This window comes from Triplophysa rosa, linkage group LG10 (assembly GCF_024868665.1).
Source record: "Triplophysa rosa linkage group LG10, Trosa_1v2, whole genome shotgun sequence".
Classification (NCBI taxonomy): Eukaryota; Metazoa; Chordata; class Actinopteri; order Cypriniformes; family Nemacheilidae; genus Triplophysa; species Triplophysa rosa.
This window is the reverse complement of record NC_079899.1, coordinates 10,572,189-10,594,107: the sequence shown is the minus strand read 5'-3', so window position 1 is coordinate 10,594,107 and position 21,919 is coordinate 10,572,189. Positions and strand designations below refer to the sequence as shown.

At 39.8% G+C, this 21,919-nt stretch overlaps 2 protein-coding genes across 2 annotated transcripts; both read right to left on the bottom strand.

Annotated features, from left to right (window-relative positions):
• Positions 1 to 6,156: 6,156 nt before the first annotated feature.
• Positions 6,157 to 13,690, bottom strand: LOC130560667 (uncharacterized). Its single transcript, XM_057344620.1, has 2 exons — positions 8,968 to 13,690; positions 6,157 to 8,433 (listed from the first exon to the last, which is right to left on the bottom strand). Exons 1-2 carry the CDS (start codon positions 9,557 to 9,559, stop codon positions 8,105 to 8,107), a joined length of 921 nt encoding a protein of 306 aa, XP_057200603.1. The 5' UTR covers positions 9,560 to 13,690; the 3' UTR covers positions 6,157 to 8,104.
• Positions 13,691 to 13,763: 73 nt separating this feature from the next.
• crip1 (cysteine-rich protein 1) lies at positions 13,764 to 19,610 on the bottom strand. The gene is made up of 5 exons (XM_057344621.1): positions 19,416 to 19,610; positions 15,933 to 16,027; positions 15,703 to 15,760; positions 14,060 to 14,108; positions 13,764 to 13,975 (listed from the first exon to the last, which is right to left on the bottom strand). The coding sequence occupies exons 1-4, from the start codon at positions 19,453 to 19,455 to the stop codon at positions 14,068 to 14,070; spliced, it is 234 nt and encodes a 77-aa protein (XP_057200604.1). The 5' UTR covers positions 19,456 to 19,610; the 3' UTR covers positions 13,764 to 13,975; positions 14,060 to 14,067.
• Between the last annotated feature and the right edge of the window lie 2,309 nt (positions 19,611 to 21,919).

The following is a 21,919-nucleotide window of genomic DNA, read 5'->3' as shown; positions in this document are numbered from 1 at the left end:
GGTTAAATTAGTGCTTCCCAAACATTTTGAAAGCACGGCACCCCTTCGTAGTCTTCTTTTACATGCATTTCCAGTAATTAAACTTATATGCATTCATCCATACATATATACATATACATAAATAAATTAAATGCAGATGAGCAAACAACTAATTAAGTATAAACAAAATATAGCACAGAACCTGATGGATTCCTGCACAAAATAGCTCATACCTTTGGGATGGTATAAAAGAAACTTTTAGTCGTTTTAAAACTGTGACGGTTCCTAACCGCGGTATACCTTGAAACCAGTATTCAGCCCATGCCTAGTGATAATATTAGTCCCGTGCGAATCGGCATCTCTGTGATTTGGCGTGCTCATATATCATTTTTCAAGGTTTTATCCACCGTTTGCGAATAATGGAGGCTGTTTTGAAGTGTTTTGGTATTATATTGGGTGCTGGGTTATATCCATAAGTTACCGTTTTTGTTTATTTATCATGGAAACTCTCGTAACATTTGAGACCCGCTATCGCGGTGATCTTCTGTCCAGTTCGCGATCACGGGTCTCAAATGTTGACAGGTATGGTCATATATCATTAAACACCGTACAACTATAGGCTATACAAACAATACACAAAGCTTTGCCATCAATTCCAGGAAATAAGTCAGTAAATTTGAGTAAAATCACAAGCTTAATTTATCCCGTGCGAATGCGTCACATGAAATACAGATGTGGGGAGGTAATTTCTAAATCACACGAGGTCCCCAGATAATACTAATCCCGTGCGAATAGGGCAAATTTGTAACCTAACGTTATGTCTCTAACCAAATTCACAGAAGGCTCCAACTAAGTTTACCACGCAAACTGCTATCCAATCATAGCAGTGGGCGTTTACTTCCAAGTCTTCATTGCGGCACGCCCATTAAAACCTAGCGTTTATCGAGCCGGCCTCAAAACCCGGGTAGAAAACAGCCTATTACTTATTGATTTTGATTTTTTTAATGTAAAAACCACGCAAACGTCACAAGTAGACCTCATACAATTGTATAAAACAATAAACAAGCCCAGTTCATGACACCTTTAAATCCCATGTTTAAACGCCACAGAGACATCAAAGCCAGCGATAAATTTCAGAAGCACTTGTCTGAGGTGAGGCTGCATTGGGCGGGGTACATGAGCACTGAACGCCCGGTGATTGCCTTGAGCTTACTCTCCGAAAGCGTCCATGCAAATATTCAAATAAATCATTATTAACCGACCGCATATTTGAACTTAAAACAGATACATTCTCACCTGAACAACTCTTAAAACTACATTTCATGACCAAATAACAGTATTATGGTCATTTTACTGCGCAACGCATGAAATATACAGTATAGCTGTCTTAAGTCCATATGTGGACTAGATTTGTCTTAATTAGTTAAGCCAACATTCGCCATTCTGAATTTGAAGAATATACCCTTAATTTAATAATGCTATACCCTTAATACCCTTAATGCTAACTTAAAATAATATGTCTTCCTACCTAAGCCTGAACAAGAATATTGGTTCAACTTGTATATTTTTGCCCTTTCAACATTAAATGAATTGCTGTTTATACAGTGTGGAGGAGAGCAAGGTCTCTAACATCCACCAGCTCCGTGATGTTGTCATGGAGGAGTGGAAGAGGACTCAAGTGGCAACCTGTGATGCTCTGGTGAACTCCATGCCCAAATGGGTTAAGGCAGTGCTGGAAAATAATGGTGGCCAATCAAAATATTGACACTTTGGGGCCAATTTGGACATTTTCACTTAGGGGTGTATTCACTTTGCCAGCGGTTTAGACATTAATGGCTATGTGTTGAGTTATTTTGAGAGGACTGCAAATTTACACTGTTATGCAAGCTGTACACTCACTACTTTACATTGTAGCAAAGTGTCATTTCAAAGTTTTCACATGAAAAGATATAATAAAATATTTACAAAAATGTGAGGGGTGTACTCACTTCTGTGAGATACTGTATATTCTTTTTTTTACCATGCTGTTAATTTCAACGTATTTGATAGAAAATTAACAGTGACACAATAAGTCTGTGCAAGTGCTGTGATTGTTTGTGTGATCACTATATAGCATCGTAAATTGAATATTGCTACCAATATTCTTCCATAGTCTAAGGCAGAAGAGCTGCTTTGCCTTCTTCACCACCTTCCATGTGAGTTCTTCGGTGATGTGAATTCAGTGATGAAAGAATTCAGCACTATAATCATGTGAAAACGTTCAAATAGTTGCATAATAGCAAATAGCATTTAAACAAACATGGGTTTTATTTTTGTCATGTGCCTGCCTGTGCAGTACACTGTCCACACAGTGGCAGAATTGAACATAATACTTTATGAAGTAGCAAAAAAGAAACCTAATTTGGAGTATTGAACTGTTTTATCAGTAACCACTTGGTGGCGCAAGACAATTGCTAAATAATCCACACCATGTAGATAGCCTACTGTATTTCTATTGTAGGCGTTCATGCAGATGTTAAGTTTTGTCCAGAACATTCAGAAGATGATAGGTTCTCAAGTCAAACCCCATCAGGGACAGAGGTTACATCCGTAACCAAGACGTTTGGTCTTCATATCAGACGAACAAATGTTTAAAGGGAAACACTAACTGCACACCAGCCGTTAGCCATGTGCTTTACCTCTGTGGTTTAGCCTATATGGAAAATATTTTAAGTCATTTTTTCCACTTTAATATCACTGCAACATTCCACATCAATGTGTTAATCATGAAATAACAGTATATACCATAATTCATTACTGTACATATGCATAGTTTAAAAAATATACAAACGCAATAAACAGGTTGTAAAAACATTACCATGAACCATCATCTGCTCACTATTAAAATCATAGCACATTCGCTTCATGTAGTGTTTTTTGTGCTTTATTCCAGTACGATTTAATGGCATCTTTGGTTCCCAACCACATTTCATCACCCCAACCACCAGTAGAGACCCACAAAGAACATATAGTTTCCATTTACAACAAAACAATTACCATTATAATCTTAAAATTTATTAGTATTTCTGTGATAGTTTCTATTATATTTTTCAGCAGGGTTAAAACCTTATTATTTTATTAGAATCTAATAAAATAATAAAAGTAAAAAGTTCTAATAAAATTACCTTTTTACGCAAAAGTACTCTCTCATAACTGCATGAAGCCAGCGATTTTGAGCAGGCATTTAGAAACCAAGCATGCGACTTTGAAAAATAAACCGCGAGAGTTTTTCGAAAGACATGGACAACTCGGGAGTAGTAAGGCCCTTATAACAGCGTCAGAAAACCTTAATAAGAAAGGACTGGAAGCATCCTACATGGTGAGTTACAGAGTGGCTAAAACGGGCAAATCCCATACTATTGTGGAGAACTTAATTCTTGCTGATATTGCGGGTATTATGCTTGGGGAAAAAGCAAAAAAAAAACAATACAGAAGATGCCGTCATCAGACAACACAGTTTCACGTCGCATCGCTGATATGGCAGAAGACGTTTTAAAACAGCTATTGCTTCGCATAAAATCCAGCGAATTCTACGCTTTACAAATCGATGAATCAACGTATGTAGCTGGTTTGGCTCAGCTGCTGGCATATGTCCGGTATTTTTATTATGGTTCAGTTATGGAAGATATACTTTTTTGCAAACCGTTGGAAGGCAGAGCAACTGGAGAGGAGATTTTCAAAGTTTTAGATGGCTTTGTAACATCACATGGACTTCAGTGGACAAATTGTGTGGGCATTTGTACTGATGGAGCGAAAGCCATGACAGGCAGGCTAAATGGACTGGTAACACGTGTTTTTTTTTTTGCTCTTTGCGTTTTTTGTTTATATTGCAGCATCCACAGAGAAGCGCTGGCCACCAAAGGAATGCCTTAATGTCTTAAGGAAGTTTTGCAAGATGCTGTAAAAATTGTTAACTTTATTAAAGCAAGGCCTTTGAATTCTCGTTTGTTTTCTGCATTGTGCAATGAAATGGGCAGCGACCACGTCATATTGTTACTACACACTGATGTACGATGGCTGTCCAGGGGAAACGTTCTCACACGATTGTTTGAATTGAGGGATGAACTTTTTTTTATCGACCATCCCTTTGAATTGAGTAACCGCTTACATGACGAAGAGTGGCTTACAATATTGGCCTATCTGGGTGATGATTTTTCCCGTCTGAATGAGCTGAACATCGGATCGCAGGGAGTTGCCACAACCATATTTAATGTACAGGACAAAACTGAGGCCATGATCAGAAAGTTTGCTCTCTGGACTAATTGCATTAACGAGAACAACACCGAAGCCTTTTCATCATTGCATGATTTTTTGCTAGCAAACGAACTCAACCTTACTAACAGCGTTAAGCGTGACATAATGAAACACCTTTCTGAGCTGTCTTCGCAGTTGCGCAAGTACTTTCCCGAGACAGACAATTCAAACACCTGGATTCGCAATCCATTCTCTGCACACAGCACAGCGCACCTTCCTGTTTCTGAGCAAGAGAGTCTCATTGAAATCTCTACGAGCGGCGCTTTGAGAATTGACTTCGCACAAAAATTACTGACAGACTTCTGGATAGCTTTGCATGCAGAGTATCCTGCCTTAGCCGATCGCGCTTTGAAAACATTACTGCCCTTCTCCACAACGTATCTTTGCGAGAGTGGGTTTTCAGCACTTGCCCACATAAAGAACAAATATCTGCATAGAGAATGATTTGAGACTCAGACTTTCTCCGATACAACCAAACATCACAGAGTTATGCAAGTCATTTCAAGCACATCCATCTCATTAAACAGTGAGTCATTTATTTATATATGAGTCATATATCATGTATTGTTTGATAAAAGAAAATTACATGTATTTAGAATGCAAATAAAAAAATGTTTGAGACCACAATTGTGACTGTAAGAAAGGGGGTACGCAGAATGATGTTAAATCCCTGGGGGGGTACGCCATTGTAAAAAGTTTGGGAACCACTGGGTTAGGTCATTCATTTTAGTGAAGTTCGTTCAGTAATGCATAGACATTCTTAATCTATAAAGCAGACCTTTAAAGCAGCTGAGCCAAACCAGCTACATCCGTTGATTCATCGATTTGTAAGGCAGACGCTACTTTCTCTAGAATCTTGACAGCTTTTGATTGGACAGAAAATTTTGTTGAGAAGCTAAAGTGCAGTATGATGTTTTAAAAGCTGTTGATACATTTTAATGGAAGTGAGAGACTGTCATTTCTCTAAATGTGAATTAGAAAAAAAACAGGAAAAATACGGAGTCATGAATAAAACATCCACTGAACAATAATCAGTTCTTCGTGTGAATGTCTGCTTAGCATCCACACTTAGTTATGAAGTTTATAGACACATTGTATCCTTGGGAGGTTTGGTTCACCCAGTTAAATTCCCATTTACATTCACAGCTAGAACATTATATTACTGTAATTACATTGTAATTTGCATCGGACATCGTCTTGTTTTATCACATTCTTAATAGAAACCATGTACTGTAAACGACAACATGGGGCTGCCTTCAGGGACAGAGCTCTGACCTGCTTTGTTGTGCCACCAATGAAGTGGAGTCAAGCACTGCGGATATCATCACCTCCATCTACAGGGATTCTGCAGGAAGTTCAGGCATGTTCACTAATCAGCAGCATACCAGAGACAGATGTTCATCCCCTCACACCTCACAGATGCTCACATCAACCCTCTTCCTGTCTCACTGAATTCTTATTAGCACACGCTGACTTACTCAACATCTACAGAAATGTGCTGCCAATCAGAGTAGATTACTTCCAGCTCCGCATGATTGTTTGTGAGGAGAGAGGGAGAGAGTATCGAGAAAGTGAAGGAAAGGGACAGAATATTTTGTTTGAGTGTTATGTGTTTACCAATTACAGAGATGAGGATCAGACCGAACATCAAACCTTTGCTTTTCTCTCATGTCACATTCTGGCAGGCCGAAATGATTAGAATTCTGTTGTACTTTCTCTGATTCGTTTATGCAATTGAAAGTTTATTTGGAAAATATTTCATGGAAAGGTTTCATGGACTTGGGACCCATTTACTGTTACGTTCTGGTGTTAATGGCAGTCTAGGAGGAGGAGTAACAGTATTAAATAAAAAGAATAAAGTAGAATAACAAGACAAGAGAAAATTCAGTTCACAGACCCAACGTAAGACTTCTTAAACATGAAGTTTATTTTATAGTTTTCTCAGCCATCTCTGTTATGAGTGGCAAAAAAAACAAAAGAAAAATATTCAAACAATGAGGAAGCAAACAGAACTTCAGGAGGGGGATTAGGCCCAAAATAATAATCAAAATGGAGCAACTAACTAGTTAGTCTGCTAAGCTAACAAAGGAAATAGCCCAAATAAAACACAAATATATACGCTCCCTAACTATTGATAAACAGGAGAAAACAGGTTTACACAAAAAACAAACGGGCACCCACCTCCCTATGGCTTTCCTCTGTAAAGAAGTTATTAAGGAAATAAGACATCCAGGTCACAATAGGCTACAACCAGCCCTTACAATGGTCAATTTCAACAGGTTCTAATACACAAACTCTACAACAACAGAGTAGTGCGCAACAACCACGCTTAGCACAAGCACAGGCCCCCCTTCTTTGCTTGGGGCCTCTCAGAGCTCTGCACAATAAGCCAAACACACAGAATATATTTATATACTGTTTTAACCAATGAATGATCTGTTTAACATTTTACAATGCTGTATTTTTAGTCAACGTATTTGTAAGTTATTATAAAGTGTTACCCAATAAAAAATGTAGCCTTTTTATATGGGTTGGATGAGAGTCAGGTTGGCGGGCTCTTTGATTGAAAACCCCTGATGTAGATGATTAAGATTTGGCCACATAAGAAAGAATGGCTCATTCTTGTGATCCTCAAATAAGAATGAATGTTTGTTCTGAAAACGTATTGCTTTAATCATTTAAGACAAACATCTGTATTAATAATGCTTTGAACAAATCCTTAATGCTAAATATTATATTTCAGCACATAAACTCAATCTGGACCATTCTGCTTTTGTAAGCAATTGAATTTACGGTTTCCACCTTGCAGACAATTAAACAGGCCAAACAATACCATTGAATTACATTGAACGATTCACCCAAGACAGAATGTCATGGAGAGTTTGGGGTGGGCTTTTTAACTTAGACTACAAAGAAAACTTTCAAAGCAATCACCCAAAGACGCTGTAGCAGCTGATATGCATCACACTACCAACCACTTAGAACACCATGGTGACCACTTATTTTCTTTAGATAATGACAATAATCTATATCCAAAGTTGCGGCGGTACCCATTCACTTCTATTGTATAGACACAAAACCAATGCAAGTCAATGGGTACCGTATGTTTGTTTACCAGCATTCTTTAAAATATTGTATTTTGTGTTCTGCAGAATAAAGAAAGTCATACATGTTTAAAATGACACGAGGGTGAGTAAATGATGACCTAAGATTTATCTTTCTGAAAGCTTTGTTTCAACCACACACCTGCCTGTCATTTTCCAGCTTTAATTACAGTAGGTATTAAAGTGTGTTTTATTGGAGCTGGATTTATACTCTGCAATAAAGTAAAGGATAAGAGCTGCTATAACAGATTGCTGATTCAGGATTTTAAATGGTGAGTTACAAGCATTGTGTTATTAAGCATTTCTAATTGTTTTAAATAGATTTTCCTGCTATTTTAATATGATCCTTGGGTAAAAACTGTCTACTCTAGTTAATGACCAATAATCTTTTAAATAGATGTGTAGCGAGGAAGGCGGAACGAGAGCCGTGGGGCAACGAGGCGGGGCCTGTGGCGTGAGTGATAGTGGGAATCAGCTGTGCGCACACCGGTTCCGCATGTCTCACGGAGGAGATCGGGAGCATAAAAGGACAAGCGACAGGACTACTGATGAGAGAGGACCGGGCCCGGACAGGTGTTAAGTTTTATTTATGTTTGTGTGATCAGAAGTCTACCGTGAGGTGGCTGTCGGCCCTTTTACTTTCGTTTTATATTGTTTGTTTATTTGATTAAAGTTGTTAAATGTTTGCCGGTTCCTGCCTCCTTCCTTCCCTACGACTTTGAACTTTGCTACAAGATGATCTTAGTGTCATGACTGTGCGTGAACAGAAACTGCAGAGACTCAATTGCGGGAAATGAATAGGTCTTTATTGAAAAGTTTCCACAAGAATCCACCAAGAGACACCAGCCTCGGAGCCACGTGAGTCCGACCCGACTCGAGAGGCACTCACGGAAGAATCTGAAATAGACCCAGTCTGGGAGATTCTGTCCCACGAAGGGAGGAACGCACGGCGGGGAGAACCCTCGCCCTGCTGGCCGATTCTTGCCAGGAGAGGTGGTCGCTGGTGAAGCGATAGCCGGAGTGAAGAGAGCAGGATGGTCCGGGACGCTAACGGGAACTATGGGAAAACAGAGCTTGAGAACAAGGGAACTAGGCACTGGAGACTTGGACTAAAGGAATAATACCAGAGAGTTTAACTAGAGACTACCCCGAACTGAGAGGGGAAAACAAGAAAACTAACATAATACTATGACTAGACAAGACTAGATAAGGTCAGGGAACGACTGCAACAAACAATGGTCTGACACAAGACTAGAGGACGAGAGGGATTAAATAGAGAGAACCTAAAAGGCGGGAATAAACTGCAGGTGGAACATAATGAGGGACCAGGGGAAGCTACTGATCAGGAATGAGCTACAGGGGTGAGAGTGATGAGGTGATGGGAAATCAGTGAGGGGAAAGCCTGGCAGGAAGACACGGGGGTGGGGCAAGTGATGCAGACACCAAATACGTGTGGAGCTGTCAAATGGCACTCCACGTGTTCGACAAAACAAAACACACACCCACACAAGACACAAAGCCATGACAAGACTGAGATCACGACAGTACCCCCCTCCAGTGGCGCCACTGGGCTCTTAGGGAGGGGGCTCACCTAGTCTCCGGTGGAGGTCTATGATCAGCGACTCGTCAGAATGTCGCGAGACGGCACCCAGCTCCTTTCCTCTGCTCCGTAGCCCTCCCAGTCCACCAAATACTGAAAACCCCGGCCACGGTGACGTACATCCATAAGTTTCCTGACAGTGTACGTCGGAGACCCGTCCACGAGGCGCGGGGTAGCGATTGCTGGCAGGGTTGAGAGGGGACGTGACGGCGGGTTTGACCCTGGAAACATGAAAAACAGGGTGAACTCGACCAAGATTCAGGGGGAGTATGAGCCGGACAGCCACTGGATTAACCACCTTTGTAATGCTGTATGGGCCAATGAACCTGGGAGCCAACTTCCGAGAGGGCACCCTGAGAGGCAAGTCCATGGTGGAAAGCCATACCCGCTGACCACACACATAGGCTGGCGGAGAGGACCGGTGGCGATCGGCTGCTTCTTGGTCCTCTGGGAGGTTCGGGCCAGAACCCCTCTGGCCCTCGTCCAGGTGCGATGACAACGCTGAACGAAGGCCAGAGCAGAAGGAACTGCAGCATCGAGTTCCTGTGAGGGAAACAAGGGAGGTTGGTAACCCACAGAACATTCAAAAGGGGACAACCTGAAGACGATACCGGGAGGGAATTGTGGACGTATTCAATCCAGGAGAGCTGTTGGCTCCAGGAACTGGGAGTTTGCGATGTTAGACAGAGGAATCTGCATTCGAGATCCTGGTTGGCTTGCTCACACTGCCCATTGGTCTGAGGATGGAAACTGGAAGACAGACTCGCTGAAACCCCGATCTGTCTACAGAACTCTTTCCAGAACCGGGAGGTGAACTGAGGACCCCTATCGGACACGACGTCAATTGGCAACCCATGAAGATGAAAGACGTGGTCCACCCAGGCGATGTGTGACCAAGGGCTGGAGGGGATGGGAAGTGGGTGAAGCAGACCAGCAGGGGGGCGGTGGGAGGGCTTACATTGAGTGCAGACAGGGCAAGCCAACACAAACTGTCTAACATCTGCGGCCATGGAGGGCCACCAAAACCGCTGGCGGATGGAAGCCAGGGTCCCCCGGATTCCTGGATGGCCGACAAACTTAGATGAATGACCCCACTGCAGTACTTCGGGGCACAGCTCGGCCGGAACAAACAACCTGCCCACTGGACACTTCCTCGGTACTTGCACCACTCGACCGGCCTGCTCTACTCGTCGTTCGAGATCCCAGGAGACAGCCCCAACCACCATCCCTTTAGTGAGGATGGCATCAGCCGAAGGCTCCCCCCCAGGGACCTCGAACAGATGAGAGAGTGCTTCAGGTTTGACATTCTTAGATCCTGGCCGGTACGAGATGGTGAAGTTAAACCGACCGAAAAAGAGTGCCCAGTGGGCCTGGCATGAGCTCAGCCTTTTGGCTGAAAGGAAGTACTCGAGATTCTTGTGATCCGTCTAGACCAAAAAAGGCTGCGCCGACCCCTCCATCCAGTGACGCCACTCACCCAAAGCCAGCCGGACTGCCAGCAGTTCTCTGTTACCGATGTCATAGTTTCGTTCAGCAGGGCTGAGGCGGTGAGAGTAGAAAGCGCAAGGATGCACCTTCCCGTCATGACTAGAATGCTGAGATAGAGCCGTTCCTATCCCGACATCAGATGCATCGACCTCAACAATGAATTGCTGCTCGGGTTCTGGAAAACAAAGCACAGGAGCAGAGACAAAACGGGACTTGAGGTTATCAAAGGCTACCTGAGCTTGAGTATTCCACCTGAACGAAACCTTGGTGGAGGTCAATGCTGTGAGTGGAACGGCAATCTGGCCGAAACCCCGGATAAATCGCCATTAAAAATTGGCGAAACCCAGGAACCGCTGTAGAGCTTTACAAGAGTCGGGAACTGGCCACTCGGCTACGGCTCTGATCTTAGCAGGATCAGGGTTGATGCCTCTGGGAGAAACGATATGACCAAGGAACGAAACGCACTTCTCCGCCTTAACAAAAAGCTGATTTTCTAATAACTGCTGGAGAACCTCCCTGATGTGTCGGTTGTGTTCCTGGAGAGAAGGGGAAAAATAAGAATGTCATCCAGGTACACAAAGACAAACCAATTAATCTTGTCTCCCAACACGGCATTGACGAGGCCCTGGAAGACGGCAGGAGCATTTGTCAAACCAAACGGGAGAACCAAATACTCCTAGTGTCCCGAGGGTGTATTGAATGCCGTCTTCCACTCGTCCCCCTCTCGGATACGAACCAGGTGATAGGCATTGTGTAGGTCTAGCTTGGTAAAACCCGGGCTCCCTGCAAGAGTTCGAAGGCAGTTGACATGAGAGGCAAGGGGTACTTATTTTTAACAGTAATCTCATTCAAACCTTGATAATCAATACATGGGCGCAAGGAGCCGTCCTCCTTCTGGACAAAGATGAAACCCGCACCTGCCGGTTAAGAGGAGTGGCGAATGAGCCCAGCTTGTAAACACTCGTGAATGTATTTATTCATGGCCTCTCTTTCAGGACCGGACAATGAATAGAGACACCCCTTGGACGGAGAAGTGCCCGGGAGGAGGCCTATGGCGCAGTCGTAGGGGCTATTCAGAGGGAGAGAGGTGGCTCGCGACCTGCTGAACACCGTGAGCAGATCGTGGTACTCCGGGACCCCAGTCAAATTGGCGGCTTTGACCTGCAACACAGAAGGCACAGAGACAGCAGAAGAGAACCCAGACAAGACGCATGACAAGAAGAGCTCCAGGCCAAAATAGAATTCGTAACCCAATCAATGTGAAGATTGTGTGAGTGGGGAAAACAAGAAAACTAAGATAATACTATGACTAGACAAGATTAGAGAAGGTCAGGGAACGACTGCAACAAATAACGGTCTGACACAAGACGAGAGGGATTAAATAGAGAAAACCTAAAAGGTGGGAATAAACTGCAGGTGGAACATAATGAGGGACCAGGGAAAGCTACTGATCAGGAACGAGCTACAGGGGTGAGAGTGATGAGGTGATGGGAAACCGGTGAGGGGAAAGCCTGGCAGGGAGACACGGGGGCGAGGCGAGTGACACGGACACCGAATACTTGTGGAGCTGTCAAACGGCACTCCACGTGTTCGACAAAACAAAACACACACCCACACAAGACACAAAGCAGTGACAATACTGAGATCACGACACTTAGTTCAGGGAAAACATTAATTATTTTTTTAACATCATTTCCGTTTTTATTAGCATAGCTATGAACTAAAACAAAAAATAAGGTAAAAAAAGTCCAAAGTAAAACCAACCTTTGCGAAACGAGTTCAAACTTTATCCACCCTTGGTGTAAACATGAACAGTTACTACATTTGTAAGTGCTTTATTAAAATGTCCACAAATGTCTATTTAAGAAGCTTAAATGGACATAAGTGGCACAGTGGTAAATAAATGCTAAAACAACAGAGAAAGATGAAATGTGCTGGCAGAGGTTTGCATCATTTTTTGAACCATGTAGTTGGTGAAAGCTTTATATGAATTCCATGACTGACTATGAACAACTTAAAAACATATAAAACCACTGTGGTGTTTTTGCTGAAAAGTAATAAATCTCTTTGGTGCATATTTCATTGCTTGCCCATTAAATGTCACTTTGACACAGAGGGAAAATTTACAAATATCCTGTCATAAAGGAAAAGCCAGCTGCTGTTGCAAACAAGCATAGTAAGAAAAAACTTTTTAACAACATTTTTTTACATTGTGTGTCTTGACAATGTATGTGAATGTATGTTCTGTGCTCATGATACTGATAGATCTGTACATTACAGTACATTACAGTATGGCAGATTTCCAAAGATTTAGGCAGAAGCTACTCATGAGCTTTATTTTGTTTTATGAGACCAAATATTGTTATTTCCATGCTTTAGCCAACAAAGAGGAACTCGTGTATGCCAACAATGTAGATGCACAGAAGTTTCAGTTTTGTTGTTTAGTCTAAAAACGCCAGATACCGTTGATTCAGTCAAAGGAATATCCTTCCTATGAGGTAATGCACTAACAGAGGGACAGGGTGGGGGCTTGAACCTGCACAGCTGCATGATCGCAATTAAGCTGCTTTAAAAATAGACGGCATATGTGCCCGATGGTACTTTCATTGAAAAAATATTTTAAATGGCTAAATGGACTTTTGGAAAATAACACCGCCTCTCTCGCCCATTTTTTCAAGTAAGATAAAGGATCTTTGTTCTGGGATAAATGGTAGACACAGAAGGCCAAGTTACTGTTGGGCCTTGTTTGGGTCTGTTACCATAGCAACTGCTGTCCTCTGACCACCGGCAGTTGTTCTGGGTGTTGGGAAGGAATTAAAGAGGTGTGGGTGTATGCATCAAACAGCCATGGGGTGATCACAGTGATAAACAGTATGTGAACACTCCCTTTCATGTTGTGAGTCATGTTGAAATGAATGTGGGTATAGTTTGAGCAGCACATGTGCTCATTCTGGTATGTAGCCATGTAGGGATTTTGTAAATACACTTTATTTGCTCAACGTGACACTATGAATCAAAGGTTATCAATAAATCCTGTTGGCATGTTGTTTTTCTGAATATCCGCTGTGATGTGGAGATGGCCTGACATGAATGAATCAAACTAAAGCTAACACTGACTGTCTGCGGAGCTTTCTTAACTCCCTGCATCTGTTCTACAGCTATGAGACCTGTTATTATAGTCATTAGCTGAAGACAACGCTTAACATCTGTTAACTTTGGCTTCTCAAAGTGGAAATGGTTTGATCCATGAGTGATGTGTTTACAGTGGGAGATCAATTAAGCAACAACAAAAAAAGCAGTAGTTTAAAACAGTCGTTTAATGTATACAATGTTCAGTTCAATTACAAAAAGAAGAAACGTGAAACGTCATTCCGTGCTGCTATAGCAGACAACTTTTTATACAAATTAGTAGTTTCTAAATTGTTTGGTCATGTTTTTCTTTGGTTTAGCTATAGGTGGATAAAATAGTGGCATCCGTGCCTCTATAAACACCGTTTCAGAGGGAGTAAACCTTTAAATGGAAAAAGATAGAGTTATTGATAAGTGTTATGTACAGTAAAACAATTAATCTGTTTATAGTATAAGGTTAGCTCACCTAACAGTCTATTTAAATGTGTGGCTCTCAGAACCACCACGTCCAAACCCTAAAAGACAAAGAAAAAGGGGAAAACATTTAAGGTTATTATTATTAAGGTTATATCAACAGATAATGGTGCCTGCTTGATTTCGTGATAATGCTAGCTTAGCAGGCTAATTGATTAGAAAAAAACTGCATGCATGATAGAATGTTAGCAATGTTGACTCAAAATGGCATGTAAGGGAAATTAGAATAATTACATATAAAATGTAAGACATTAATAAACTAAATTTCACGATTAACACAACATCTATGTAATTAAGTGAGTAATAAGCAAGTTACAACGATAAAGTTCAACCTTACAGTAACGCTCCCAGTTAATTCTTACTAATGTTAAGCATATAATATCATCAACATATTTGATGGTATTATTGCAAAATTTGTTATGCCCATTATATATTAACATTATAAAAATTGATTTACAGTAAGGTTGTGTTTGTTAACATTAGTTAATGCAATACTAGAACAATACTTCTATAGCTTTTATTTCTGTTCATTTTTAGTGGTTATGGAAATTCAATCAAACATTAATGCACCATGAATTAACATGAACAATTTTAATGGCATTAACTAAGATTAATAAATGCTGAAAACCATATTGCTTATTGTTATTCATGTTAGGTAATGCATTTGCTGATGTTGACAAATACAAGCTCATTGTAGTGATTTTCTTAACAGCACTTTAGTTTCTTAACAGCACAATTTATACAACGTTCCAGTGTTCAAATGATTTATTTTTAACTTTCTGTTTACAATCTTGCAGACAACTTACAGGTAGTACAATCGATGCATAGGCATATTTATTAGTGTTATGAACACAACGATTGTCCGATTGTTGTTGCGGTTGGAACACCTAGTGTACTTGTATTTTGTAATAACACTACAGTACATATCCCATGCTTGCTTCCCTTACCTGCATATACCGTAAAGCTGATTCAATTCAATTCAATATTGTGAAATGCTTTATAGAAATACATTCTAATTGGATCGAATGTTTAACTTGATGGCCTTGTTTACAAAGTAAACAAAAGTTATTTTAGCGAATTCAATGTTGTAAGAGTTTACTAGAGTGCCAGGAACACATTTGCATTGAGTGTCACTGCACAAGAGTTGATTGCATCTTAAAGAAATTTTAATAATTTCCACAGAATAGATATAAGCAGTTCTATAATAGTTTATGACTGACTGTCTCACAACAGTCCCGAACAATGGTTCTCAACAGGGAGGCCCCAGCTGACTTTTAAGGGGGCCTCAAGATGATTAATATTTTATAATTAGACAAAATAACCATTGAAATACATTTAAAAAAATCTTATTTATCCATTTTTATAATAAGTAAATGTCTTTCCAGTTAATGCCAAGCTCTGAAATATTTTATTGAGTAGAAATTTTGAGTTTTTGTGAGTGGAGGGGACCCTTTGAATATTGTTGAATACAATGGGGGGGGTCTTGGAATCAAAAAGGTTGAGAACCCCTCCCCTAGAAGTTTATGAAGTAATCAATCACTAGTATTCATTGTATGATGCTTTAGTAAAAGGATAACCATACAGCACAGTAAAACAGAGCAGTCATCCATGACACATTGCCGATTGGTGACTCACCTTTGGGTCCAAAGAGCGCAGAGTAGCATGGGTTGTTACAATAGGGCTTCCCTTCATGCTGTGAGGTAAAACACATTTGTCAGTTCAGAGAACATTAATGGATTTGAATAGGGTCCATAATACTCTGACAGTGTAACCCATGAAGTGTTTGTGTCAGGTGTTCATGTGCCAAAAGTTAACATCTCGGCTCTGTTGGGGAATGGGATGGCAGCGTATTTTCTAAAGCTTACCTCTGCATGTGAGCCAGCCGAGAGGGTCTTATTGCATTTCTCGCACTTCAGGCAGGGTCTGTGCCAGTCTTTGCCAAGTGACGTGACTCTCTCCGCTGAAACACAATGATAAACATCATTAATTCAGACTAATGTGGAAACACTATAACCAGGAAGAAACTGAACCTACGCTTGCAGAACGCAGCCGATTTCTTCCATATCAGGACATTGAAAACATGTACACATGAGATTAAATGATGAATTCTGCAGTTTTCTACTACCTAAAATAAGGGCAGAAAATGCTCAATCTCAGACAGCACTGTGAAGAATCTCTAGTTAATGAGATGTCTTTATGCAGGGGTCGGGGGGGTACAAAGTAGGGTTGCACGGTGTACCGGTGCTACGGTAGCATCGCGATGCTAAAGCTTCAAAATACCCGCGATGCCTCTATTTTTGAAACGGTAGTATCGTAGTTAATGTTGCATATGCGCATTAATATTTATTTGAACACAATCTGCCTTTTTGCTGTGTTTATCTCCAAAATGAATGTGTGTTTTGAATGTCTCGGAAGAGTTAATGATTCAAATTGGTGATTTTCGAGTTGGTTAAAGGATTCACTAACTCAGTGGAAAATTGACGCCACCTACTGGCCGTCTTAGTTCTGCATTTAAAGTAAGCCTAATATTTCCCTTTATAAAGACTTTTTATATTTATATTTTTATATTTGAGGCTATTATGTTGTTCAACTGAAGTCAGGACAACTTGTAATGTCAACAAAGCTCAAACCCAAAACTGGACTGATCTCAGATCAGGCAGATTTGCCTCTGTCTCCAGTCCAGCGAGCTGAAACGAAGAAGATGAGTCTTGTCTGATCAGTATGTTCTGTGCTCAAAGTCCCGCTCACGGGACACTCCCGAAAGAATTTATTCCTCCCTTCCCTTACAAAAGATTGCGATAAAGAAGTCTTTATCTACGGCAGAAAGAAACAGCCCTCATGGCGAACATTGTAAAAGAAGTGGGAAGATGAGACAGTTTTGCATGCTTGGATGACTCCAGCAGAGGATATTCTCCATTTGTTCCTTTTACGAGGGAGGTTTTGGACAAGCATTTGGGTATCATGGACGCCAAAGCTTGTCTGTAAGCATGACCACGTTACAAAGATTTATGGCTCCCAGACAAGAAAAGCGATTAGTTTAATGCTACTTCCAGCTTTTTGGCATAAAGATGCAATGGATGCACAAAGGGCATCTTTGACGTGCATGTTTAAAATGAGATGAGATGTTAGAACAGGCTCCAGACATGGGAGACACAGCGTTGAGTGCTGTAGGAAAGTACATGCAGTACATTATGACCGTTCTTATTGAGTGCTATGCTACTCGTCTGAATTGAGACAGTTAGTCATGTCACACACAGGAAGCTCTTTTGTTCAGTGCTGGATTCTGAACACATGATTCAGACAAACTGGGAAAGTCGGATGGAGAATCAATGGTCCATGTGAGAAAAAACATTTGGAAAGGACAAACAAGGCAGAAAGGAATTCATATAAGACTGGGGTTGGGAGCAGCAGTCCGTTGCAATACTGCCAAGATTGCGTTTGGTCATCTGAACCACACCTAAGGCTGTAATTACTTTACTTCCTTCAGCAGGCCAGTACACACTAATCTCTTGCCTTTGGTACATTGGACTGTATGAATACAAAGTGTTCTTGACAGAGAGTAAAATCTACAACTCACTGATTTGAATCTTTCTGTGTGCCATCTATTTTAAGAAATAAAATATGGGATACAAAAAATGATGAGTTGCTTTTTAGAGGTTGTTGCGGGTTTTTATGCAGTGACATTAAATTTGCTTGATGCTGTGCTGGTTTTGTTTTCTTGTTGGTTTGTTGCATAGGCCAAAATAGCAACATTAGCTCAATGAAAGTGTTTGCATGACTAATAACAGTTGGGGGCAGTATTTTAAAAAAAATGTTTAAAATTGATAATTTTTACTATGCTGTTTGCTTTTGCATTTACTATTCCATCAACTTCACAGCTGACACTGGTTTAATAAATCGCGCAAAAGGAATACATGTGGGTTTAGGCTGTATGAGTTGCGTTTAATAAATTGTTTGTACCTTTGAATAGACTTTGCATACTTGTGTGTGTTTTTTAAGTAACCACACATATCAATTCTGTTCTTTTATTGATTACTTCATAGGCTGGAAACTGAATTATTTTGATTACAATCTTTTATCTTCGTTATAGGTTTTTACTCCATCCATAAGAGGCTGTAGTATTTTCCATCAGAACATTAAATACATCACAGTGAATGAGAAGAGCAGCACAGCAAGGCATATGTAAATAGTTTTGTAAGGCTTCAGAATAGCATTACAACAGTAAATGTAAATTATTAAACAAACACATACAGAATTTGGTATAAGATTAGCAATGTAGGATGGGTGATGCTCACATCTCTATTATCTATCATCTTTTGTTATCTCAAAGGAAATCCAACAAGTATAAATAACACATAACTCAATGAAAACCTAACGGTGAACTTTAAAGTACACGTGCACTATGTAACATTCAGAGCTGCACGTTAATATAGACTGTGCCAAAATGACATTTGTCCACTGGATGACAAAAGCATGAAAAATCCCTGTCATGTTTATTTTGGCTTAGATATAATGTTTATTGACAGAATGAAATACAGGAGATGGATGGCCAATATGAAAGAAAGGAAAAACCCCAAGCCCAGACCTGCCGAAGAAACAGCTGCAAGTGAGTTTAATTCGAGTGCATGGTCAAAACTCTGCTTGCATATCTCATATTTTCTTATATACATCATTGCAACTGAACATAACAATAAACATTTCAGTAATTCCACAAGGACTCCCTTAAGGAAGCAAGTATTTAATTTCCATACATGTAAAATAATTTTCATCTAATTAAATAATTTCTGATGCATGTTAGCATAAGGCGTGAGGTTTTTAAAAATAGCTCCTGTCAGGTTGTGGTGTACTGGTGCATTAAAAATTCAAATAAGCTGACTGAAGAAACCATGCAAACATGTTACTTTACAATGTAAAATAGTACATTTGTTAACATGTTTTGCATTTTAGCCTAGGGAGTATTGACCAATGCATTCATATATGTTGATAGGCTACTTATTTTTTGTTTGACTTAACTTATAATAATGTAAACTCTTTTACACGTTTTAAAAATATTTTTTATTAGTACTGTAGACGTGTCTAATTTGAGTTTAATCTAAAACCACTTTCAACAAACACGTGCAACTTTTTCAAATAGTTTCAAACAGGAAGTATGTTCATCATGTTTCAGTTGACAGCAGGCTTCCTTGTAAATCCCTTGAGCTCTTGGTAAATCATTTGTTCCGACTAGTTTACATTATGTTTAGAAATATAAAGAACATAGTAGAGTATGTTAAATGTCAATTTCGTTTAAACCTTAACGTAAACTACATACAAATACGAATAGTTTATATTTATGTAAGTTTCCTTACCAAAGTATACTTCCTTTTCGCACTTGGGGCATTTAGGCATGTTTGCTGTATTTTAGTTCCCTGAAGGAGAAAAGTCCTGATTGTAGAGAGTTGAGATGGAGAACAGCAGCGTCCACCTGCAAACAGCCACGCCTTTGGTTTGAGCACATCTCATCTACAGTCCTTATATATAGCGCTGTGAAAAGAGTTTGCACACGGCGAGAGAGAGAGCGAGAGATGCAGACCGAGAGCGCGCGTAATGTGCGCGCGTGCACAAGAACGCGTCATGCGTTATCATCATGAGACCCGGTTGTAATGTACACTGTTTAACTTGTTTACGTTTTTAGCAGATGTTGTTTCCCAGCTGTAAATGAAATTTAAAGTGAAATATAGTTTCTTTATTTATATTTCGGAAAATATGCCTATAACATCTTTTTGTTTTTAATGATGAAACTGGATATGTTATATTTAGATTTTTTACATAATTGTTCCATTTATGTTATTTAATTATTTTTTATGACTTATGTTATATTCTTACTATATTATAAAAAAAATCGAAATAACAACAACAGTCCAATATTTTTTCCTCTATAGCTGCTCCTCAGTTGTGTGTCCTTTACAAAAAAAATTGCATTGATTTGACTATATGCAGAAAGTTGTGCAAATATAGAGCTTCATCATTGTTTATGAATAGCTTTGATCAGGTTTTCGCTGAAAAAAATCAATAGACAGAAAATAATATGGTCTATACCAGGTACAACCTCTGTTCCATTTCTGTGGGATTGTCCTTTACATATGACCATGCTATAAATACACAGACCGTACACAGAACAAACTTTCCTGACACCTGCAATAGGTGGTGCCACCATCTGATGTCACTAGACACCCCAAAGCATCAAAATCTCTTTTTTATCTCTATCTTTGTGACAGTTCTTAAATATATAACAGCTTATGCGATATATTTATTGATTGAATGTAGTTTGGAAATATCTCAAAGTTGTTTTTAGTTGTACCTAAGCTATGTAGTTAGAGAGCAGCTGTGTACTGGGATCAACTAGCCATTCACTGTAATGAATATGACAATAAAGCATTGTTTATATAGAATTCTGTGTTTATGTGCGTGTGAGCATTCATGTGCATGTATAGGTTAGGTGCAGTCGTGTGTGTGTGTTTGGTAAACAGCATCAGTTTGTGATAGATCAGATGTTTTCAGAAAGGATTCTGGAGTCTCGGCCCAACCCCTGGACTTGATCATACTCACCATGGTAACTGCCCAACATAATGACAAAACATATGCAAAAAGAATCATTGACGTATGCAGAACTCTTCTCCACACACACACACGCACAGGCAAAAAATGATGTAATTTTATGTCAATTTTAGATTACAGCTAATTCCATCATTTAAATTTTCCTTTTAATTTTTAAACAAAAAAAATAAGATTAAACTTAAAATATGATATTAAGCATAATAACATACTTATCATACAACAACAGTCATTTAATACAATACAATTCTCATTTAATACAAAAAATATATATATTTATAAAGTTAAAGTGAAGAACTTTGGACCCAACTATTATAATATACATGTATACAGTATATTTACCATAAAAGTGTCCCGAATGTAATATAATGTGCCGCGGTCCCTGCCACTATGACCTTCTCCTGTCTTGTGTTTTTGTGTTTGACTTATCATGACAGCTCTACAAACAGCTGATCCATCAGCAAATTACTAGCTGCATAATACCACCCATGTTTACTCAGTCATGCCGGCCTCACAACCACAAACAACCCTCCCGCTGTTTCATCTCTCGCAGGTCAGAGTTCTGGATCTCTAGATCTGGAATTGCAGTCTTGTACACAGGGCTCATCCCCACGGTGTATTCACTGTGAAGTTCACCATCAAGTGATTTTCTACTGATCCCAACTTCCTCCCTTGTTGACATGTAGATCCAGCAAACCGTGCTTGAGATCATTTTTCCTGACAGTCATTTTTAGACTTGTTATCATTGTCATCAGGAATGTTATCTGATCTTAGCACCTGCAGAACTTGTAATCCCCAACATGATGTGTGGGCACCTGAACAGTTCATATTTAAATAATACTAAAGGATAAAACTTAAAGGTCTATAAAGCAAGACAAAAAGCTGATCTTTTGTATTATGGAAAAAGCATTCTGTTGCCAAATACACATGTTTGGCTTAATAGTTTATGGTGCAAGAGAAGAAAGGCTCTGAAACTTTTTAAATGCATGATAGTTATAAAAACCCACTAAACTCATAATATTTGATCCAGTGTGTGAAAACAAGGCTAAAGTCTGAAAAATCGAAAATCAAAGTTTGATTTCAACCATTAATTTAACCATGATTTCATTCTTTAACGTGGTATTCCTCAGTCAATTTTTAAGAGATCAGGGTTATATTGGCACAGAATGCTCTTTACTGTCACAACCCCTGTCCGTCACATCATCAGGACTACATTTCCCATGGTCCTCCACAGCTCATCACCTGCATCCCGTCAGCA

Bases quoted from the DNA above. Each gene is read 5' to 3' on its own strand.
- LOC130560667 (XM_057344620.1), bottom strand. From the start codon at position 9,559: ATGTTCTGTGGGTTACCAACCTCCCTTGTTTCCCTCACAGGAACTCGA. The intron at 8,434-8,967 runs GTGAGCCCCCTC...GTTTTCCCATAG, and splicing joins AGACCTCCACCGGAGACTAG to TTCCCGTTAGCGTCCCGGAC.
- crip1 (XM_057344621.1), bottom strand. From the start codon at position 19,455: ATGCCTAAATGCCCCAAGTGCGAAAAGGAAGTATACTTTG. The intron at 15,761-15,932 runs GTAAGCTTTAGA...TTTACCTCACAG, and splicing joins CGGCTGGCTCACATGCAGAG to CATGAAGGGAAGCCCTATTG. The intron at 14,109-15,702 runs GTGAGTCACCAA...TTTGTCTTTTAG, and splicing joins TGCGCTCTTTGGACCCAAAG to GGTTTGGACGTGGTGGTTCT.